General features: G+C 35.6%; 3 protein-coding genes and 1 pseudogene across 4 annotated transcripts; all 4 read right to left on the minus strand.

Moving 5' to 3' along the window:
- Positions 1–68: 68 nt before the first annotated feature.
- On the minus strand, positions 69–833 carry LOC104760879 (uncharacterized). The gene has a single exon (XM_010483871.2). It carries the CDS (start codon positions 780–782, stop codon positions 165–167), a length of 618 nt encoding a protein of 205 aa, XP_010482173.2. The 5' UTR covers positions 783–833; the 3' UTR covers positions 69–164.
- A 3128-nt stretch (positions 834–3961) lies between these two features.
- Positions 3962–4874, minus strand: LOC104760880 (putative WRKY transcription factor 45). The gene is made up of 2 exons (XM_010483873.3): positions 4406–4874; positions 3962–4332 (listed from the first exon to the last, which is right to left on the minus strand). The coding sequence occupies exons 1-2, from the start codon at positions 4675–4677 to the stop codon at positions 4155–4157; spliced, it is 450 nt and encodes a 149-aa protein (XP_010482175.1). The 5' UTR covers positions 4678–4874; the 3' UTR covers positions 3962–4154.
- A 423-nt stretch (positions 4875–5297) lies between these two features.
- LOC104760881 (uncharacterized) lies at positions 5298–7122 on the minus strand. The gene is made up of 3 exons (XM_010483874.3): positions 6379–7122; positions 5855–6284; positions 5298–5758 (listed from the first exon to the last, which is right to left on the minus strand). Exons 1-3 carry the CDS (start codon positions 6468–6470, stop codon positions 5480–5482), a joined length of 801 nt encoding a protein of 266 aa, XP_010482176.1. The 5' UTR covers positions 6471–7122; the 3' UTR covers positions 5298–5479.
- Positions 7123–7629: 507 nt separating this feature from the next.
- LOC104763253 (histone-lysine N-methyltransferase, H3 lysine-9 specific SUVH7 pseudogene) lies at positions 7630–10024 on the minus strand (annotated as a pseudogene). Its single transcript, XR_015588271.1, has 3 exons — positions 9918–10024; positions 8761–9085; positions 7630–8730 (listed from the first exon to the last, which is right to left on the minus strand). The product of XR_015588271.1 is annotated as a histone-lysine N-methyltransferase, H3 lysine-9 specific SUVH7 pseudogene (transcript).
- Positions 10025–19330: the final 9306 nt, after the last annotated feature.

A 19330-nucleotide genomic window follows, 5' to 3' on the forward strand; every position in this document is an offset into this window, starting at 1 on the left:
GTATGTGCCGCCTAGCGTTTAAGCGCCGCCTAGGCGGCCGCCCAGGGCGATTTCTCGAACATTGCATGTTGCAAACAAAAACATTATCAATATCATTACATATAAAAAAAAACACAAATTAGTAAAAATCATTAAGACCACAAAATAATACATTGAAACCCTAATTAGATTCGTTCATCAACTAGTTTGCGACAGAGAGGGCATGAGCAATCTTGCTGATTATGTCGATCTCTCCACTTATTGAAACAATATTCATGATAACAATGCGAGTAGTGAGGCATCTGGCAGTAAACCTCGGTTCTAGACAGATCCAGATCATCCAAACAGATGGCACAAGTACTCTCCAAATTTGTTGCCGACGGAGCAGAGTAACAAGGCACAACGTTGTACACCTTCTGTGTCAGTTTGATAGTACCTGTCATGAATAAAGGTTGTGGTGCCAAGTTAGAACTTTGGCTTCTTTGTCGTAGGGCTTGGACTACAATCTCATCAGCTATGTATTCGGACAAGAGATTATCGTGGAGTTGGCTATGGAGGGTTCGATAGACGTCCTTAGGCTCGAAGGTTGGGAGATTCAGAATGAATTCTGAGTCTGGACCTGGTGGAGAATCCCGGTAAGATCCGACACTCTTGATGCTATGATGATCGTCGTTCTTCTCTATGTTAAACTCCTCGAAGTACCCTCTCTCTACAGTGATTTTCACCGTGCTTAATAACCCTAACGACGGATCTTGAGACGTAGCTGATACATTAACCTCGAGTCTGATTGATTCGGTATCCATTGTCGGAGTGAAATCAGAAAAAAAAAAAAAAAAGGAAACTTAGGACAGAGTGAAAAGATGAGTCGTAAAAGATTAGATGAGATTGTCCTTATTTATAGAAGCAAAACTCTGTTTATATAATTTATTCGGACTCCTAACGCGTTTATGTAATTTCCTTTTTTCTTTTTTTCCATTTTTCTTTTTTTTCTTTAAAATATTTTTGATTAACGTTCATTTATTATTTAAGGGAAATTAGCATATATAACCCAAAAGAAATCTTTAATTAATTGGCTAACTATTCTAACTATAACTCTCTCATATTCTGTATATTTTCTATAATAATAACAATTCTATCCCTAGTACATAATTAACAGTTGTTAACACATTTTACCTCTCACCCTCTATTCACGGGCACCCTCATTTCTATTATATATGTACACATAATTTTCTCCTTTCTCTTCTTTTTTCTTTCTTTATCATTTGACCAGTGCCGTGCCAAGATCCGTAAAAGCCTAAGGCAAAAATTTAAAATGAAACTTCATATATTTTATTTTTATGAGAGATTTTTTTTTAGTTATAAAAAGAAAAAAATATTATTAATTTAAAAAAAAACTTTAAAGAGTAAGATATTAGATATTATAGCTTATGTAAGGAAAAAAAGAAACAAAATTTATATGAATGTTGAATTTTGTTTCCAAAAGTTTCCTAAAGTACTACATAAAAAATGCCCAATCTAGTTTACAAATAAAAAATATGGCATGTTTTTGATTATTTTTTTTGTGTGGTCTAAGGCAAATGCCTTTTTTGCAAAACATAAGTCACGGCTCTGCATTTGACTTTCTTATTCTATTTCTATCTATCTGTTTATACTTTGCAATAAAATTTATTCATTTTTGGATTTCACACTCTCACTCTAAAAATAATTTTTTAATTTCTCTAATCTTTTATTTTTTAAAACGAATAATTTTAACTCACTATATAACTAAGTAATAAAACTATTTGTAATATACAGAACACACCAACATTCTATTCCATGTTTTTTTTAATATCATTCTCAATTTTTGAGTTATATTTATATTGCATAATTACAAAAATTTAAATTATAATTAGAAATATGTAAACAATTTATATGTTATTGTTTTTTAGCGTTTAATTTGGTTGTTGGGTTGACAATATTATACCCTAAAGTTTGATTCAATGTGTGGGTTCTGTTTGTTGTATCTTTTAGGGTATAGTGTTTTTATTAGGAAAATATTCAACTCGACAAATTACGTTTCATTTGTTGTATCTTTCTTACTAAATGACTTGTTTCATACTTTTCATTTCATTTTATACTATTCCATCTATGTGTTCCAAAACATACTTTTTATTTCATTTCTTATTTGGCTGTACGTTTAACTTGACCGTTTGGGTTCCTTATGTTGTATCCTTTAGGGTAGTATAGATTTTTTTTATTGTATTCTTATATAAGAAAAATTGTTTGATTTGTGTTTAATTTTAGTATTTAGATTTCTTATATAGTATATCCTAAGATATACTACAAATTATTACTACTACCAACATCTCCAACATAACAATCCTCGATTTTTAGTCATCACTACCATAATTTTAACCGCAAATTTTAATCATTATATTGCATTCCGTACTATTTTATTTTATTCTATACTATTTCATTTATATTTTATGTAGACATAATTTTTACTTTTAATAAGTTTATCTCAGTTTCCCAAAAGTCAAATTATGTTCTATGTAGAGAAAAGAGATACATTATTTTAGAAAATTTATAAAATCTGAATTAATTGCTGTAAACATAAAACAAAAATACAAATCAAAAGGGGTAAAGAGAAAAATATCATAAAAAAATTATATCATTGTCTCTCTCCTCAGTCCACACTCTGACGATCCCATGCTTTTTTCCTTATTTCTGAATATAAAAAATATAAATTGAAAAAAACTATTTTTTCTTACCCATCACTACTACACCAACGCGTGAATGACATTTAAGTGTATTATGGTAATTTCAGTATGACCTTTGGCTAGTCACCCAATTTCATCAATTAGTTGGCTATATTCTTTATTGTTTTTGCTATTTTGGCTAGTACACAAATTAGCCCTTTATTTAATGTTGTATTTCCTCTTTTGCTGGTTGCTAAAACCAAATCAGATTTCCTATTGTTTTCCGGCTTCGTATGTGGTTTATAACTTAATTATTCAACCAAACAAATGGAAAACAGAGTATCTTTCTTAACAGTGTAATTAATTTTTGCTATAATAATAGATGAAAATGAAAAGAAAACAAAAATTACAATGTTCTTAATTAGTTCATTTGGAACAAAGAGTCAAAGTCAAAACCTCTAAAAAAACCTCATAATCGAAATGCTTATGTAAGTTGTGATGATGGATTGTGAGCTCTTGGCTCTCTTTGTATAAACGTTTAAGAGTTAAGACCACCTTTTCTAATTAATTAGAAATAGGATTTGAATTTTATTTTCCCTTTTGGAAATTGTCTTTCTTGTTCCTAACGAAATTAAGAGGGAAATACAAAACATCGATCTCACTTTCTCTGGCATCTTCTATCTTTCGAATTATTCTCATGGCTCAGCATTGACCCAGCTGATGCTAAAACCCGGTTCATAACACCGGTTCCTTGACTCTCGAAATACACAGTGTTTTCATTATTAAGTTGTCAACTAATTAAAAGGTAACGAGATCATCAGTAATTTGACAATGAGAGAAAGACTACGACAAAGGTGAAATCTAAATCATAAGTGAAACCCTAATTAGACTTCCAACACACGATTAACTAAAATCATTACAACCACACAAACACAAAGAAAACCAAATAAATTATCAAAGTCGAATCAAAAAGCCTTTCTCAGTTTCAAGACTCATGTATGTAGGTGATAAGGGTTAAAGGAAAATTTTCAAAAGATTCAGAACTCATATAATAAGGTCTCAATTGTTACAACATCATCGAGCTACCACTCTTACTTAATTCTGTTATGATACTTAATTTCTTTAAACTTTTATTATTACTAGTGAAGCCTTAAACATTACATGAACAGAACAAATGGCTTAAAACGTCTGACACAAGGTTAGATAGAAATGTACCTACGTAAGAGAGATTATAAAAATCCATCAGAAGATTGTCAATCTGTTATTATTGTACTGCAGAGCTGAGTACGACCCAAAATATGATCTTTTGAAGTAATGGTCTCAACACTTGAGTTTAGCATTCTTTCCCAACGTTTTTGATTATTACATCCCGTTCCTCTACTAATTCATCATTCATCATTCATCAACTCCTAACCTACTAATCCTATATGGACCGAAGATTTATGCGGTAGTATTATATAAGAAATGAAAAAGTATATATGAGAGCAAAAAGTATAACTAAAAGGAAGGGAAGATGTGCATTTGGGTCAAGATGTGGTGGAAATTATCAGAGGGTTTATCAACAGGATGGGTATGAACACCTTGGTAAGTGGTAACCACCACTCCTTCGTCTCCTAATAACCTCTGTACTTGCTTCTTCACTCTACAGCCTTCTTGTGTGCACTTATAATAACTCCTATACATATATAAGTCTATATATTAGCTATGACCAAGATGCATAAAAGCCTATTATTAGGTACGTACAGTACCTGGGAAATATATTGTTCTTGACAGCTTTTTGGCCGTACTTCCTCCACCTGTATCCATCATCGAGAATATCAACCTGGCTTCTTGTCTGAAAGGAAAACCTGGATTCTCTCTCTTTCTTCATCTTACTCTTGGGTTTCTCTGCTTCATTAGTGTTGATGTTCTGGTGTGACGATGATGATGATGCTGTCGGCTGAGCTCCACACTGTGTGGAGTTGTCAACCTTGGTCACCGATGATGAACATGGAAAGAACATTTGATACCTATCCTCCATTTCTTACTTCCCTATGCGTTTATGGTGGGAACTTGAAAAAACTCCAAAAAGTACACACACATGCCCTGTGTGGGTATATATGTGTCTGTCAGTCTGTGTGAAAGGCAAGAGAGGTGAAGAAAGAGAGAGGGAGAGAGACGTAGACGGCAACGAAGATGCCAGAGAAAGTGAGATCGATGGAAAATGGCTACATTAGCGGATCCATCAGAGAAAAGAGTTTGGTGGGAATTACTTTTAAAAAGGTGTGGCGGCCTCATCATTCTGATTAGGACTTCTAATTCACTCTGTTATTATTTTTAAATGTATATGCAACTCCTTTGGACTTCCAAACTTTTGGTTCAATGGATCTAACTTTCAAACTATTATTGGTCAAAAATAAAATAGCTTCTAGATCTCAGAGAGTAACGTTCTTTTATTATTTGCTAAACAATTTAAATTGAGGCTTGCATGGGTTTAGCAAGGTGGGATGTTTTTTAATCTCTTATATCCAAATCACGTGTATCAGAAGTTCACCTACCAAAGTTGATTGGATACAAGTATCTAGTATTGAACGAAACAATGGGCTCGAATGATGTTGAGGTTATTGACTAATTTGGCTATTTGCTTCTTCTAGGCAATGATTTTGACAAAAAAGTATTAAAATAAAAATCATTGCCTAGACAAATTATTCATCCCTCCAAAGTCATACAAACTTTATCCCAAAGTCACTTTTCCAGGAAACACACACAATTAACATGGAATTACAATAGTAGATACTGATCAAACAAAGATGGTATTGTATTAGATACTGATCAAAATGAGATCACATATAGGATTTGAGACGGGGTCGCGTAAGAGACTGTGCTCCATCGACCAAAACAGTGGTGCCAGTGATGAAGCGTGAGCCGTCACTGATCAAGTAGATAACAGTGGAGTAGAGGTCCGTACTGGGGTTAAGCCACTGGCCTAGCGGTGCAGCATCCTTGACCATCTTGATCGCTCGATCTCTTCCAACAGAAGCTGGATATTCATCGTCCAGATGCAGCCCTCTAGAGATCATGTTGACCCGTATCTTGTGCTTCCCTAGACTAATGGCTGACGCCTGTAAAACCCCAATTCATCAACAACTAACATTAGAATTTTCAAAAAAAACATTGAAATATTAGTTGACGTAACTTAAGAAGGATGTAGTATATACCCGAACGAGTTGATGAATAGCAGCAGAGGTAGTAGTGTAGGCATCAGCTCCAGGGTAAAGACCTCTCTGTCCGCTAGCGATAGTGGCCATGAAAACAATAGAGCCTCCAGAACCATGGTCTTTCATCCTTGAGGCTACAGCCTTCAGTAGAAACCAAGACGCGGTGAGATTGATCTTTGTGGTTTTCTTGAACTCATCTTGAGACACTTGAAGAATGTCTTGTATCTTCCCTTGGTAGGTATAAGAGTTGACAAAAGCATCGAAATTCCCGGAGCAAGCCCATGCCTTTTGGACAGCGGCATCGAAAACTTGTTCAGAATCAGATTCCATGTCGAGTCCAATCAGCTCGACAGGGAATGATCCTCGAATGGAATCTTTAATCTTGTCTACAATGCTCCTTAGAGAAGCCACGTTTCCCAACATAACCAACCTAACCCATCACAAAGAATGAGTTATAAAACTAAACACACCAGTTCAACTAACTTAAGAAGAAAAAAAAAACAAAATTGGAGAAGTCTACTCACTTGCAACCGTGTTTGGCTAGATGGAAAGAGATGTTTCTGGAAACCTCGTCGCCGTTGGATGTCATCAACACTCTCTTCGCCGGAGTTTCCATTTTCAATACTCAGATGAAAAAGGCAGCAGCAGATGGGTAAGAAGATGGCAGATTCTCTCAATTCAATTCAATTTCAATTTTTTTTTACAACCAATTCTTCTGAAAATGCCTAATGATGAGGATACGAAATGCCTAATCACATGATCCACGTTTTCACTTACCGGAACTGTGTTACTTAAAACGACAAGACCAATGCCCACAGCCCAGCTCCGGATATGCCTAATCACACGATTCCACTCCACACGTTTTTTTCACTTATTAAAATGACAATAATGTTTCTCCATATATCAGTATCCTTATCATATACTAGAAACGAAATTTCAAAAAATCTGTTATTAATTTAGTTCCTCCCGATTTGTACTTATTTTTAGACGAAATTTTATTCCTCGCAAATATTGCAAGGGATTTGCAACATTGACCAAACTTGCAAGAAAATTTTTGTCAAGGAAGTCAGCTCCTCGCAAATTCTCTAAAAAAGTTGTTTCTTCCACAAAAAAATTTGAGAAGTATTATTTCGAGTAAGTCTTTACATAATAGTCTTCTGTCCGAAGAAATGATTCATCGAAATAATGAGTCATCATTGATACCAACACATCTTAGATCGCCAAATATTCATTCAGAATATGTAACATATCGAGAAATGATTGTGTGTACCGTGCTAGCAAGAAAAAATACAAAAGTTTATGTAGTGGTTTGTAAGGTGGATAAAAAAATATATCTAATTAAAGCGTATGAAAATAACGAACCAACCGTCAATTAAGGGTGGGCTCACTGACGGAGAGAAGACATGGGTCTATTAAAAGATGTGGTACTAGATTAAAATATAGTCTAGCCATTCAGAGTTAGCAAAAGCAATAAAGATGATGAAACAAAACTTCGAATGTATAATCCCATGACACGATTACCAAGCCCTTAGGTGAGATAACTTAAGTCCAAGTTCTACGTTCCAATTAATAAAGTTAAGTTCAAATTATCCAAGTTTCAAAGTGACTGAGACTTTCTTATTTATTAAGTATTCTCATGGTTATTCTAAACTTCAGTTCAATTGTTGAACATGGTAAAAATAAATTGTAGGAAAAAAAACAAAAGACATTTTTTTTTTTTTTGTTATCAGAGAAAACAAAGAAATCAAATGACAAAAACAAGAAAATTAGAAGAAACTAATTACAAAAGAACCAAATTATGATATATAAAGTACAAATCAGCTGAAAGAACCACTACAGTTGACAGAACCACAAAGACAAATCTTGTTGCCTGTGTAAATATTCTCATCTTCTCCAATACGCTTTACATAAGAAACTCCATAGTCATATGTTAACTCTGTCATTGAAGGAATATGCTTCATCGCAAAGAGCCCAATGTGAACGTATGTATCATATTCAATAGGCTGCCAAAAAAACATTAGGCTTACAGTTGTGATTCATGAATCAAGCAACATTTCTTTTTTCCTTGGCGCTTATCAAGACTTGCGTCGTAAGATTGAAAACCTCGGGGACACTTTCCCATACATCCTCACACACAAGCTCAGGTTTGTAGTTCCACTTAAACCTCATATAAAATCAAGCTGAGTCGAACAACAAATTATCGTTTTCTTGTACTTCATCTTTTGTCTTCCTCACACCAGTAAACTCGCAGATAAAAGTCCCGGCTCGGATTGGATCCCAAGAACGTAAACCCCAAGCACAATTTGTCGTCTTGAACACTTCCATGTGTAACTTCAAACCGTTTTGAACCAATCGGTTTTTACAGTCGTTGGGGCATGAACAAGATTCACTGCACTCATAAATCAATGGTTTACGACAAACCAAAATGGAGTTATGGTACGGTAAGTCGCCACTGTTTCCTTGCATGCACATGCAAATTTGATGAAAGCATGGCTGATCTTGACAATTCTGGCATCCAAGTTCTTGGGGATCGATGTTTAAATCAAGCATCATTCTTGAGTGATCCTGAGATGTGATGTATTCAAATTCTTCAGGAATTGTTTTGTCATCTTCATTACATCGTTAACCAGCAGCACTCGTAAATCCTTTTTTCCAAAAGAAAGATCTTGAAGTATAAAACTCTGCCTCGGGTCGTGCGTCCTTAATTCTTCAGCTAATTTCCAGTCTGCATAACCAGAATTAGGTTGGTTTGGTTTCCTCACCATTTTAAACTTGAACTCTTTACGCCCGCTTTTTCCTATCACATAATACGTCTCAGAAACTTGATAAAGTCCATCGTAAATGTATACCTTTCTAGTGTCATCATTGGGGTCGCCTCTACCTCATTGGCAAAATCTCCGTCTTACCGCATCAAACCGCTTCAAAACCAACTTAACTATCTCCTGGTTTCCAGTTTCCCTTTCTGCTTCGGTTATCCTTGAATCAAAGTTTTGGAGAGAGAGAACCTTTATGTTTTTGGCTTCTCCACCGGGGTCCTCAAGTTTGTGGAACCCTTTGGTCGACCACGTCCTTGTTTTTTTGGAGCAGTACTTGGACCAATACCATAGGTGTAGTTGTTGAATTCATCATATGGTCTAACGGTTCGTAGTGGTGTGACATCTAGAGGAGGAAGGCCGAAGGTTGATGGTGATGGGTTTTTCGGGATGTTGATGAGGTTATCCATTGCAAATCCTATCAGTATACAAAAGTAAGAAGTCATAGATTAGTCAAAATGCGAGAGGTTTACAAAAATATGGTTGTGGATAACATTTATACAAACAAAAAGACCTTCGTTCCTTTTCTTATAATGATAAACAAAAAAAAAAAGAATGAATGAAACATTTTTTTTGTGCAACACTAATAAGTGAAAGAGTCCACTCACTATTGGTCCTCCGTAAAACTGAGATTTAAGGGAACCCTAAAATAATAATCAACTATGTAGCACTCGATGATGCGCTTAAGTATTTTTTTTAATCACTCAAAGGCAACAAGGGTAAAATGTATTTGGAGACTCGATTCCGAGACTTGAAATTATTCTTATCAAGCAACAAAAAAATGAATGACTTGAGCTGTGTAAAAGGAGATGTTTAAAACTATTGTATGACGATATTCAAACCACATATTATAAGTCAATTGCATAACACTATGTTCAGATCTGAATTTTATAGTGATAGCATCCCCTGGATTAAGAAGAACTCTTTAATCAAATTGGATCCTTCACAAACAATGGGACAGAGAAAACATATATCGTGTAGAAATATCATACTCTTTAATCAAATATCATATAAATATAATTTCATTTTGACATCAACAAGAACAAAAAAAAATAGAAAATTATCTTACTCTGACCTTTCCTCTCAACAAATCAATTAAATAAAATAAAACATAAAATAATCATAGCTTGAATATAAAATTAAAGTAATATATATATATATATATATATATATATATATATAATCTTCAACAAAAATTGTATATAAAACAGTTAAATAGTGACACTGCAGATCAAATCAGCATAACATACCTTTACAATCTAAGAAATGAGATAGATAGTTTACAAAAAACAAGTAGCAGGGTAGAGATAAGAGGAGACAAACGGAAAGGAGAAATTTACGAATGAAAAATGGTTGAAGTAGTTCTTTGGATATGTGAAATTGTGGTGAATAGAGAGATAATCCTCTATTTATAATCATATAACGATATGGATTAATAACCGTGTAGACATAAAGATTTAGTCATTAAAAAGTCATAGATTTGTTTCTATTCAATGTATTCAAGACTATCAATTAATCTTTTGACTATTTTTTGAAAACCATAATTAACATAAATGTGAAATATTATTATTTTCTATTTTACATAATATTTTCTACATACGTATGGTTTATTCAACTATTTTGAAGAAAAAAAAAGTTGAATGAGTTGAATCATACGTGTTTACATGTTTGGTCATTTTAATTTGAATATGACTTCAGAAGAGATTTTCATTTAAATATGAAATATTATCTTATAAATACCTTTAAATTACCATTAAGACAAAAAAAAATATTTCAAACACACAATTTTAAAAATATATCACGTTATACTTAAACGTTATACTTTTTTAAAAATTCAAATCTGATAAAAATCATGAATTTATTAAAACAACCTTTCCCGATTTTTTTTAATAATAATAATAAAAATAATAAGTCTCATATCCACTAGCAACTTAATAACAAACATCGAATATTCAAACAATTCTATTAACCAATAAAAATCCAATGACATAATCCAATAACCAATGTCACATATCTCAGACCAAGGACTTAACCCAAAAAACCGTATAGCATGTCACTGTTGAGGCTCTGGTCGTCCTGTGCTTTGTCGAACCATCTCTGGCAAATTTGGACTTCTTTCTTCTCCTCGTTGAGCAAAGAAAGAAACTTCCAAGATCAGTAATTTGAAGATCTCTGCCTAACTCCAATGCTAAGACCTTGCTCCAGGACACAGCTTAATTTAGTCTCATGAATCTCATTTGTCACCCATATCTCAGTCTTGGACCAAGACTCTTGGTGAACAATGAAAGCTTCTCATGTCTCGACAGATGGGATCGCTTACATGGAGATCCACGCCAAACGAACGAACCTCGTAGTCTTACGCGGTTAACATGTGAGGGATAAACTCCTTCGCGGCTTTATCCAAATGCTTCCTCGCGAATCTCCGATCATCTTCGAACAATCGATTCCAGGCTGTTGCAAGTAGTTCGTAGCCGATTCAGAGATGTCGCAGGGTATCTCCTCTACCAAATCCTTTGGAAGCTCCGGCATCGGCGTCGTTGGATTCCGAGTATCGTCACTTAGGGTTTTTTGATTTCACCCTCCGCTCCGATCGTCGTACCGTCGTCATAATCTCTCTTTCCCTTTGGGTTTCGTTTCTAATTCAATCGTCGCCAGTAAAACAACTAAACCGGATATAACCGCTACTCTATGACTTGGGATTTTGATTTTAGTGGTTTGCCTCCAATTGAAGATGGTCAAGAGAAACGAACAATTGACACACGAACGAAGAAATTTCAATTACTATTTCGTACCTGAATAAACCAAACCTAACCAAGCCAAATTCCAAATTTTTTTTGTTTACTTATAGACTTACTCTGATGTCTAAGTATATTTGCAACACATTATACTCATGTTATGATGTGATTTGAAGATCTAAAGAGTTCGCCCTAGCCCCCTTTTTCTCTCTGGCACAACCACTGAGATTTGCTCTCTCGGCGGCACCGAACCCGATCGGCCTCCTCTTTCTTTGTAGTCTACTCGCTTTCAATTTCAGTCCTCCCAGAGATATACTGAGATTCCAGATCTCATCTCCCCTTTTGCATCAGTTTCAACCATCCCTTCCGCCTCCGCATCTGGCTACTCCCCTCGGTGAATCCTTTACATCGAGTTCTCACCGCTTTGGTATTGATCGAGAGATCCTCCAGTGTCCCCCTAGGCTCGGTCTCCATCTATCTCACCACCCCCTTAAGCCGTCAATTATCACATCTTACTGCTCCTTGGATCCAAATCCTCTCACCAAGTACTTTGCTTGGCTGTAGCTGGACGAAAGCTCTGTATTGACGCCGGCACCGGTGAACCACTTGACGAAGAAACCCCCCTCCTTGGTGGCCTCTGCTTCTCTCTTGGTGATCCTCTGTCCCAGGTATATTCTCAATCTTATATTCAAACCCTGGAAGATAGTTTACTTAGGTTAAACTATGGCACATCCCTGAACTGGTACCTAATCCGACCCCATTTCGTGAAAGATATATTCCGATCAATCCTGTTAGTTTTGATGGTTTCTGTTTGGTCAAGTCGAGTTCATCTCGTTAGCAGAATACCTGACCTCTCTAGGTTGATTGAAACCCATTTGTGTCGAGACCAGTGTTTACCCGGGATTGGTCGAAACTCTACTATGTCCCACCCTAAGCAAACCTTGGTTAGTTTATTGGTTTCATTAGTCCGAAGACAGCTTTTGAACTTTATACCACCACTGTTACTAGAATGGCTCAAGAGTCCTTTGAAAACCTTGCTAATCGGTTACCCTATGGATGATCCCGCTGTTGGAGTTTGTTTGGTGAAGCTTGGTACTATGATCCCAACTCTATGGAGTGGGGTTACCGATGTTTCACCAACTCTCTACCTATACCTCACCAAATTCCAAAGATCTTTAAACCGCAACTCAACTACTTTATGAAGTCCTTGCCTAATTTCTTGAAGACTAGTGGCATTATGACCCTCTCTCCAAGGAGGAGTGGTTACCACAACCTCTCCAAGTCCCGCTCTATCAACCTTGGACCATCAACTACATCTGTAGTAACCGGTTATCAGAGCATCAGCTCCCCTGCTCGACGCTTTGGCAACACAGCTTTGCTATTCTCATTTCCGCCAAGTCTTCGAAGTTTCAAGACAGTGGCTTCCTACTCCTTTGACTTGTTCATGGAGTCTGCATCGGTTTGTCTTGATCTCACAGGTTCCATGCTGCTTTCTAGCATATGGCTCATAGCTCTCAAGCTCTTCACATCGAATGCTCCCATCTATCCTTGTACTTGTATTGCTTTATGCTTTGTTTTAGCTTACCCTCTGTTGTGCTCTAAACAATCCTGGCCTTGTATGTTATTTTCTATCTAATGGAATGATAACACCTCTTTGATCAAAAAAAAAAAAAAAATGATGTGATTTGAAATGTGTGCTCAATGCAAATACAATAAACAAAAAAAATATGACTTGTTCAATAATTACAATATTATAATTACTACTTAAAATATTTCACAAAATTATAATGCAAATACAACAAACAAACAAAATAAAATTATAGTATACATCAAACAAATTAAAATTATATATATACAATTAGTTCGCCATATCCAAAATGAAACTCTAATAATATGGACTAAATCAATTTTACACTAATAACTATACTATACCAACAAAGTTATGATTATATACTAATAAACATCAAATATTAGTTTACCAATAGTTGTGATGACTTCTATTTTTTTTTTTTTTTTTTAAATTTTATTGCTACTATGTAGTAGACAATTTTTTGTTTGAACTAAACTTCAATTCCTCTATATTTTTTGATTGACATGACAAAAGGTATTTGGAGATGATTGCACTGTAATATATAGTTCTTCAAATAACTAAATTTATTTTAAGAGATGATAAAGCAAGCATTTATCAACAACTGGAGAACAAAATTTTATGCATATGTTCACTTGTAAATTTATCAAATTAATCCAAAACTAGTTTGATTAAAACACCAAAAACATCACTTCGTTATTACAATATTTAAAAACTTAAAAAAAAAAGTTATCTTTTTAGAATTCAAATCCAACATCCCATCTCATAGAAGTCTTGCATTGGTTCAATCACTTTGATGGAACCATCCAAGAATCCAACCGCTAACAGCTTTGGTTCTTCAGTGCGATCACCTATGGAATTAACCACACACAATGTTAATTAGCCCAAAATAATACAATGGTCACAAAGTCTTTTATGTTGAAGCTTGTTAAATGGTTTACCTATTGTGTGTATATGTTACAAAATTTGATTACCAAAAATAATTGACAATAAACTGACCATGTAATAAACAAAACAAACAATTCAATTTCAAGAGTATGTTAGAAGAGAAAAACAAAAAAAGGCCAAGAGAATCGACAAAAATACATTATAATGCTGTACAAGAAAAGTACATCATGAATTACTCTTACTCTTCAAGTAATTAACATAGAGTTGATAAGCTAGTATTAGGGTTTAATCTACTGATTAGTTTGTAGTGTTCAACATGTGTTTTTAGATTTTGCATACATGTTGTTTGATCAAATGTCTTACAAAGTTTGATTAAATGTTTATTTTGTTTGAGACAATATTTATTTTTAATATTACAATTATTAGGTAGAACGACAAACATCTTTTTAAAATTTGACAGGTATATTTTGTATGTACAGATAAACAAATCGAGTGGTAGCAACAAGAAACAAATAATATGTATAATACACTACGTAATTAAATTTAGTTTTTTAAGAGTTATATATAATTTGAGAATATAATTAAACAAATAGTCATATAAAAGAATTGAATGTTCAGTTCAAACCCAAAAATTGTCTACAACATATTAGCAGTTGTTATAAACCATTTTATGGATGGACTCCATAACCAGACCCATACACGGCCCGTTCATAGCCCGTGTCCGTCCAAGGCCATAAGGCCCATCGGCCACATCCTTTTATCTAGGTAGGTTTAGTATTCCTAATGTAATTGGGCTTTTCCCTTGACTATATATATTTAACCTCGAGTTTGATTGATGAATAAGAACAAGAGAATTACATCTTTCGATTCTCTAATTTACAACACGTTATCAGCATGATCGTTTCTAAAGATCCAGCTGAGTAAAACCCTAAAACCCTAACTGCCGCCGTTCATCTTTCTTCCCCCATCAAAACCCTAAACCGCCTCCGCCTCCTTCCCTTGTTCGTGGTTACTATCGACGATCAGTTCTTGCTCGAGATACATCCGAGTTCATAGTTTGTTCCTGTCCGGGGTGAGTTCTGTTCGGTTTCTGATCGAGACTTGTTCGGTTCCTGCTCGTTTTCGTGACCGAGTTCTGTTTGATTCCTGTCCGAGGTTCGTGATCGAGAGAGAGAGGTACAACCGAGGTCTTTTAGCTCCCGGTTCATAACCAGTCAGACCCCAATCGGTGAAAGGTAAATAAGATCTGGAACCCTCTTAGAACCATAATCGAACTTGATCTAATTAAATCTATTGGAACCTTAAAAATCTACAAGCAAACAAACCAACTAACAAAAGCTTAAGATCCCTAAACTACAAAACTTTAAAATAGGATTATGTGGTGTTTAGGGTTGCTTAGATTGATTGTGAATTGAACCTATTGATCACGATTAAAATTCGGTTGGTTGTTATTGCTTGATTGTTTCATATGTTGCATGCATCTTTAAGATTAAACTTGAATCTTGTATAGATAGAAATTTGAATTGCTTATAACACAAATTGTTCTTGTAAAATTTCGGCTGCATGAACCATAAACTCGAACACATAGACTTGTTCTAAGTTGTTAAAATTATTAGGATAACTTCCAAATAAAATTTAGTAATTATCCTTAAACTTAAAAATATTTCCTAAAAAAAAAAAATCCTAATTAGAAAAGGAAATTTCAACCTAAGAAAAGGAAAACTTAAGAAAAGAAAATTCTATCTAATAAAAAGGAAATTGTTGCATGCTAGTTTCTATCTAGTTTTGTTTGTTTTCCATGCATACCAAAACCGAAAATTATGAGTAAAGGCAAGGCATGGTTCGGTCTTAAATACCGCATGGCCTACTGCTTGTTTCAGTCTCAAATACCGCATGACCTATTGATTGATTGCATGGCTCAGTCTCAAACACCGCATGCTAATGTTCGGTTGTCTATTTTATGCAGATGGCAAGACTAAACAACTTAGACTATGCTGCATTGAATGCTTCTGGAGACAACTATCTGCAATGGGCATTAGACACTAAAATCATGCTAAAGTCAAAGGACTTGTTTGAATGCATTGAGGAAGATTTTAACTGTACTGACAAGCAAAAGTACAAGGCCATTATGCATATGCGCCATCACCTTGCTGAGAGTCTCAAGAATCAGCACCTTACAATAGAGAATCCTCTTGACCTTTGGACAGAGCTTAAACGCAGATACGGACACCAACAAACGGTGCTCCTACCAAAGGCTCAATTCGATTGGAAAAACCTAAGGATCCAGGACTACAAATCCGTGGATGAGTATAACTCAGAGCTTTTTAGTATTGTCTCACTCCTTAGGTTGTGTGGTACTGAGGTGACAGAGAAAGAGTTGCTAGAGAAGACATTGTCTACTTTTAGCACTTACAACATACTACTTCAACAACAGTACCGTGAAAAAGGTTTTAAAACCTATGGGGCCCTAATCTCATGTTTGCTACTAGCTGAGCAGAACAATGAGCTGTTGTTGATGAATAGTGCTATGAGACCTCCTGGTAAAGCCCGATTACCAGAAGCACACAAGGTAGATGTGGCAAAGCAAAATTCTAATGAGCCTAAAGAGTCCAAGGAGACCAACTATGTCCACAGAGAAAGACACTATGGTCGTGGCCATGGTGGTAGAGGACGTGGTGGTCGTGGAAAATTCCAGGCTAGCCGCTTTGACGGTAATGGCCGTGGAGGCCGCGGATGTGGTGGTAGGGGCCGTGGGTCCTTTAAACCACAATCCAAGGCTAAATCTGTTTGTCACCGATGTGGTATATCCAACCATTGGGCCAAGAATTGCAGAACACCTAAGCATCTTATTGATGCATATCAAGAAGTCTTGAAAAAGAACCCATAAGCCAACTATGTGCATCTCGATGGTGAAGATGACTTCGACCATGAGAACGATGATTCACTAGCATATGAGACTTACGATTGCCTTAAAGATGATGACTAAATTTCGGTTTTATTTTGGTTTAATTTTATGAATTTATGGTAATGTATTGGATAATTATTTTGCTTTAAATTCAATGATTTTATTTCAATATGTATTTGCTTGTTTTGTTAAAAATTAAAACAAAATTATTGTCATTATAGAAATGGTCGAGGATATGAGTGTACTAGTGGTGGACAGTGGATCCAGCCACACAATATTGAAAGACAAAAGATATTTCATAAACCTCATAATGAAAAGTGTCAATGTTAGTACAATTGCGGGTATAGAAGGCTACGGCCAAGCTCATATATTATTACCTAATGGCACACATATTGAACTAAGTGATGCCTTGTAATCACCCAGCTCTAAGAGAATCTTATTGAGCTTTAAAGACATTCGGTTGAATGGTTATCATATTGAAACAAAGGGTGAAGGTAGCAAAGAATTTCTATACATTACTGAAATTGTAAGTGGACATAAGAAGGTCCTAGAGACTATACCTGCACTAGCCACTGGTTTATACCATGCTAAGATTAACATGATAGAAGCTAACTTGGCAAAGCACAAAATGTTCAATGAACAGTTCACTCTATGGCATGACAGGCTTGGCCATCCGGGTACGAACATGATGCGTAAACTGATTAATAGTTCAAATGGGCACAACCTTAAAGAGAGAAAAGTTATCCCTAAAAATCTCACGTGTGTAGCATGTGCACAAGGGAAACTTATTATACGACCATCACCAGCCAAAGTCAATAAAGAGACTTTAAACTTTCTGGAAAGGATACAAAGTGATATATGTGGACCAATACACCCACCCTGTGGGACGTTTAGATATTTTATGGTTATGGTCGATCCATCAACCAGATGGTCACACGTTTGCTTGTTATCCACAAGGAACCTAGCATTTGCTAGGATGTTAGCTCAAATTATAAGACTATGAGCACATTTTCCAGATTCTCCACTTAAGACTATACGAATAGACAATGCTGGTGAATTTACATCCCAAGCGTTTAATGATTACTGTATGTCCATGGGGGTGAGTGTGGAACATCCTGTGGCACATGTCCATACACAAAACGGATTAGCTGAATCCTTCATTAAACGAATACAATTAATTGCTTGACCATTGCTAATGAGATCGAAGCTTCCTGTGTCGGCTTGGGGACACGCAGTTTTACATGCAGCAGAACTTATACGCATCAGGCCATATAGTGAACACAAATATTCACCATCCCAATTATTTAACGGATCATGAGCCAGACATATCCCATCTCAAAACATTTGGTTGTGCCGTTTATGTACCTATTGCTCCACCACAGAGAACTAAGATGGGACCTCAAAGGAGGATGGGAATATATGTTGGATATGAGTCTCCCACCATTATAAAGTATCTTGAGCCAACCACAGGAGATTTATTTAAGGCCAGATACGCGGACTGTCAATTTACAGAATCTGAATTCCCTATGTTGGGTGGAGATACTAGCAAGCTGGTTAAAGAATTAACATGAAATCAAACATCCTTGAATTGGCAAGATCCTCGGACTCTAGCCTGTGATGCAGAGGTCCAGAAAATTTATACATTTGCAAAAGCTAGCTATACAATTGCCAGTTTCCTTTGCTGACCCAAAGAGAGTAACAAAATCGTACATACCAGCTTATAATGCACTAGTACGTATTGATGTTCAGAAGGAACACAATAATCAAGTTGCTACAGAGTCTAAGCCACGTTTGAAACGAGGTAGACCATTAGGTTCCAAAGATAAGAACCCTCGGAAGTCTAAAGGTGCAAAACAGACCGAGGTTAAGGGAATTACAGAAAATACAGACATAGCCGCGGCAAAGCCTAAGGTACCAAATGAGGTTTGGGACGCTGAACCTCAAGATCCTGAAGGTATTGATAATAATGAGATCTCAATAAATTATATCATGTCTGGAATTCAATAGAACCGTAAAGATGTCGACATCGATGAAATATTTGCATACAAGGTAGCACTTGAGATAAATGAGGATCATGAATCCACGTCTATATTAGTGTGCACTCAAAGTAAAGATTGGATAAAGTGGAAAGAAGCCATTGATGTGGAGTTAAACTCTTTAAAGAAGAGAAGTGTGTTTGGTCTGATCTTAAGGACAACACCTGAAATAAAGCCAGTTGGACATAAGTGGGTCTTTGTAAGAAAGAGAAATGAGAAGAATGAAATCGTGAGATATAAAGCACGGCTTGTAGCACAAGGATTCTCTCAAAGACCAGGAATAGACTATGAGGAGACATACTCCCCTGTGATGGATGCAACAACATTTAGGTACTTAATAAGTCTGGCTATAAGAGAAAAACTGGATTTGCGGTTAATGGATGTTGTAACCGCATACTTATATGGTCCACTGGATAATGAAATATATATGAGATTACCAGAGGGTTTTGAGCTCAAAGATAAGAGTGGTTCTCGAGAACAGTACTGCATTAGGCTGAACAAATCCCTTTAT

This window comes from Camelina sativa, chromosome 18 (genome assembly GCF_030686135.1).
Source record: "Camelina sativa cultivar CO46 ecotype springtype chromosome 18, ASM3068613v1".
NCBI lineage: Eukaryota > Viridiplantae > Streptophyta > Magnoliopsida > Brassicales > Brassicaceae > Camelina > Camelina sativa.

What these genes read in the sequence shown, in the direction of transcription:
- LOC104760880 (XM_010483873.3), bottom strand. Translation starts at nt 4,677, where the DNA reads ATGGAGGATAGGTATCAAATGTTCTTTCCATGTTCATCATCGGTGACC. An exon ending in AAGAACAATATATTTCCCAG is followed by an intron (nt 4,333 to 4,405) that starts GTACTGTACGTA and finishes ATATATGTATAG; the next exon opens with GAGTTATTATAAGTGCACAC.
- LOC104760881 (XM_010483874.3), bottom strand. Translation starts at nt 6,470, where the DNA reads ATGGAAACTCCGGCGAAGAGAGTGTTGATGACATCCAACGGCGACGAG. An exon ending in CTAGCCAAACACGGTTGCAA is followed by an intron (nt 6,285 to 6,378) that starts GTGAGTAGACTT and finishes GTGATGGGTTAG; the next exon opens with GTTGGTTATGTTGGGAAACG. An exon ending in CTATTCATCAACTCGTTCGG is followed by an intron (nt 5,759 to 5,854) that starts GTATATACTACA and finishes GGGGTTTTACAG; the next exon opens with GCGTCAGCCATTAGTCTAGG.
- LOC104760879 (XM_010483871.2), bottom strand. Translation starts at nt 782, where the DNA reads ATGGATACCGAATCAATCAGACTCGAGGTTAATGTATCAGCTACGTCT.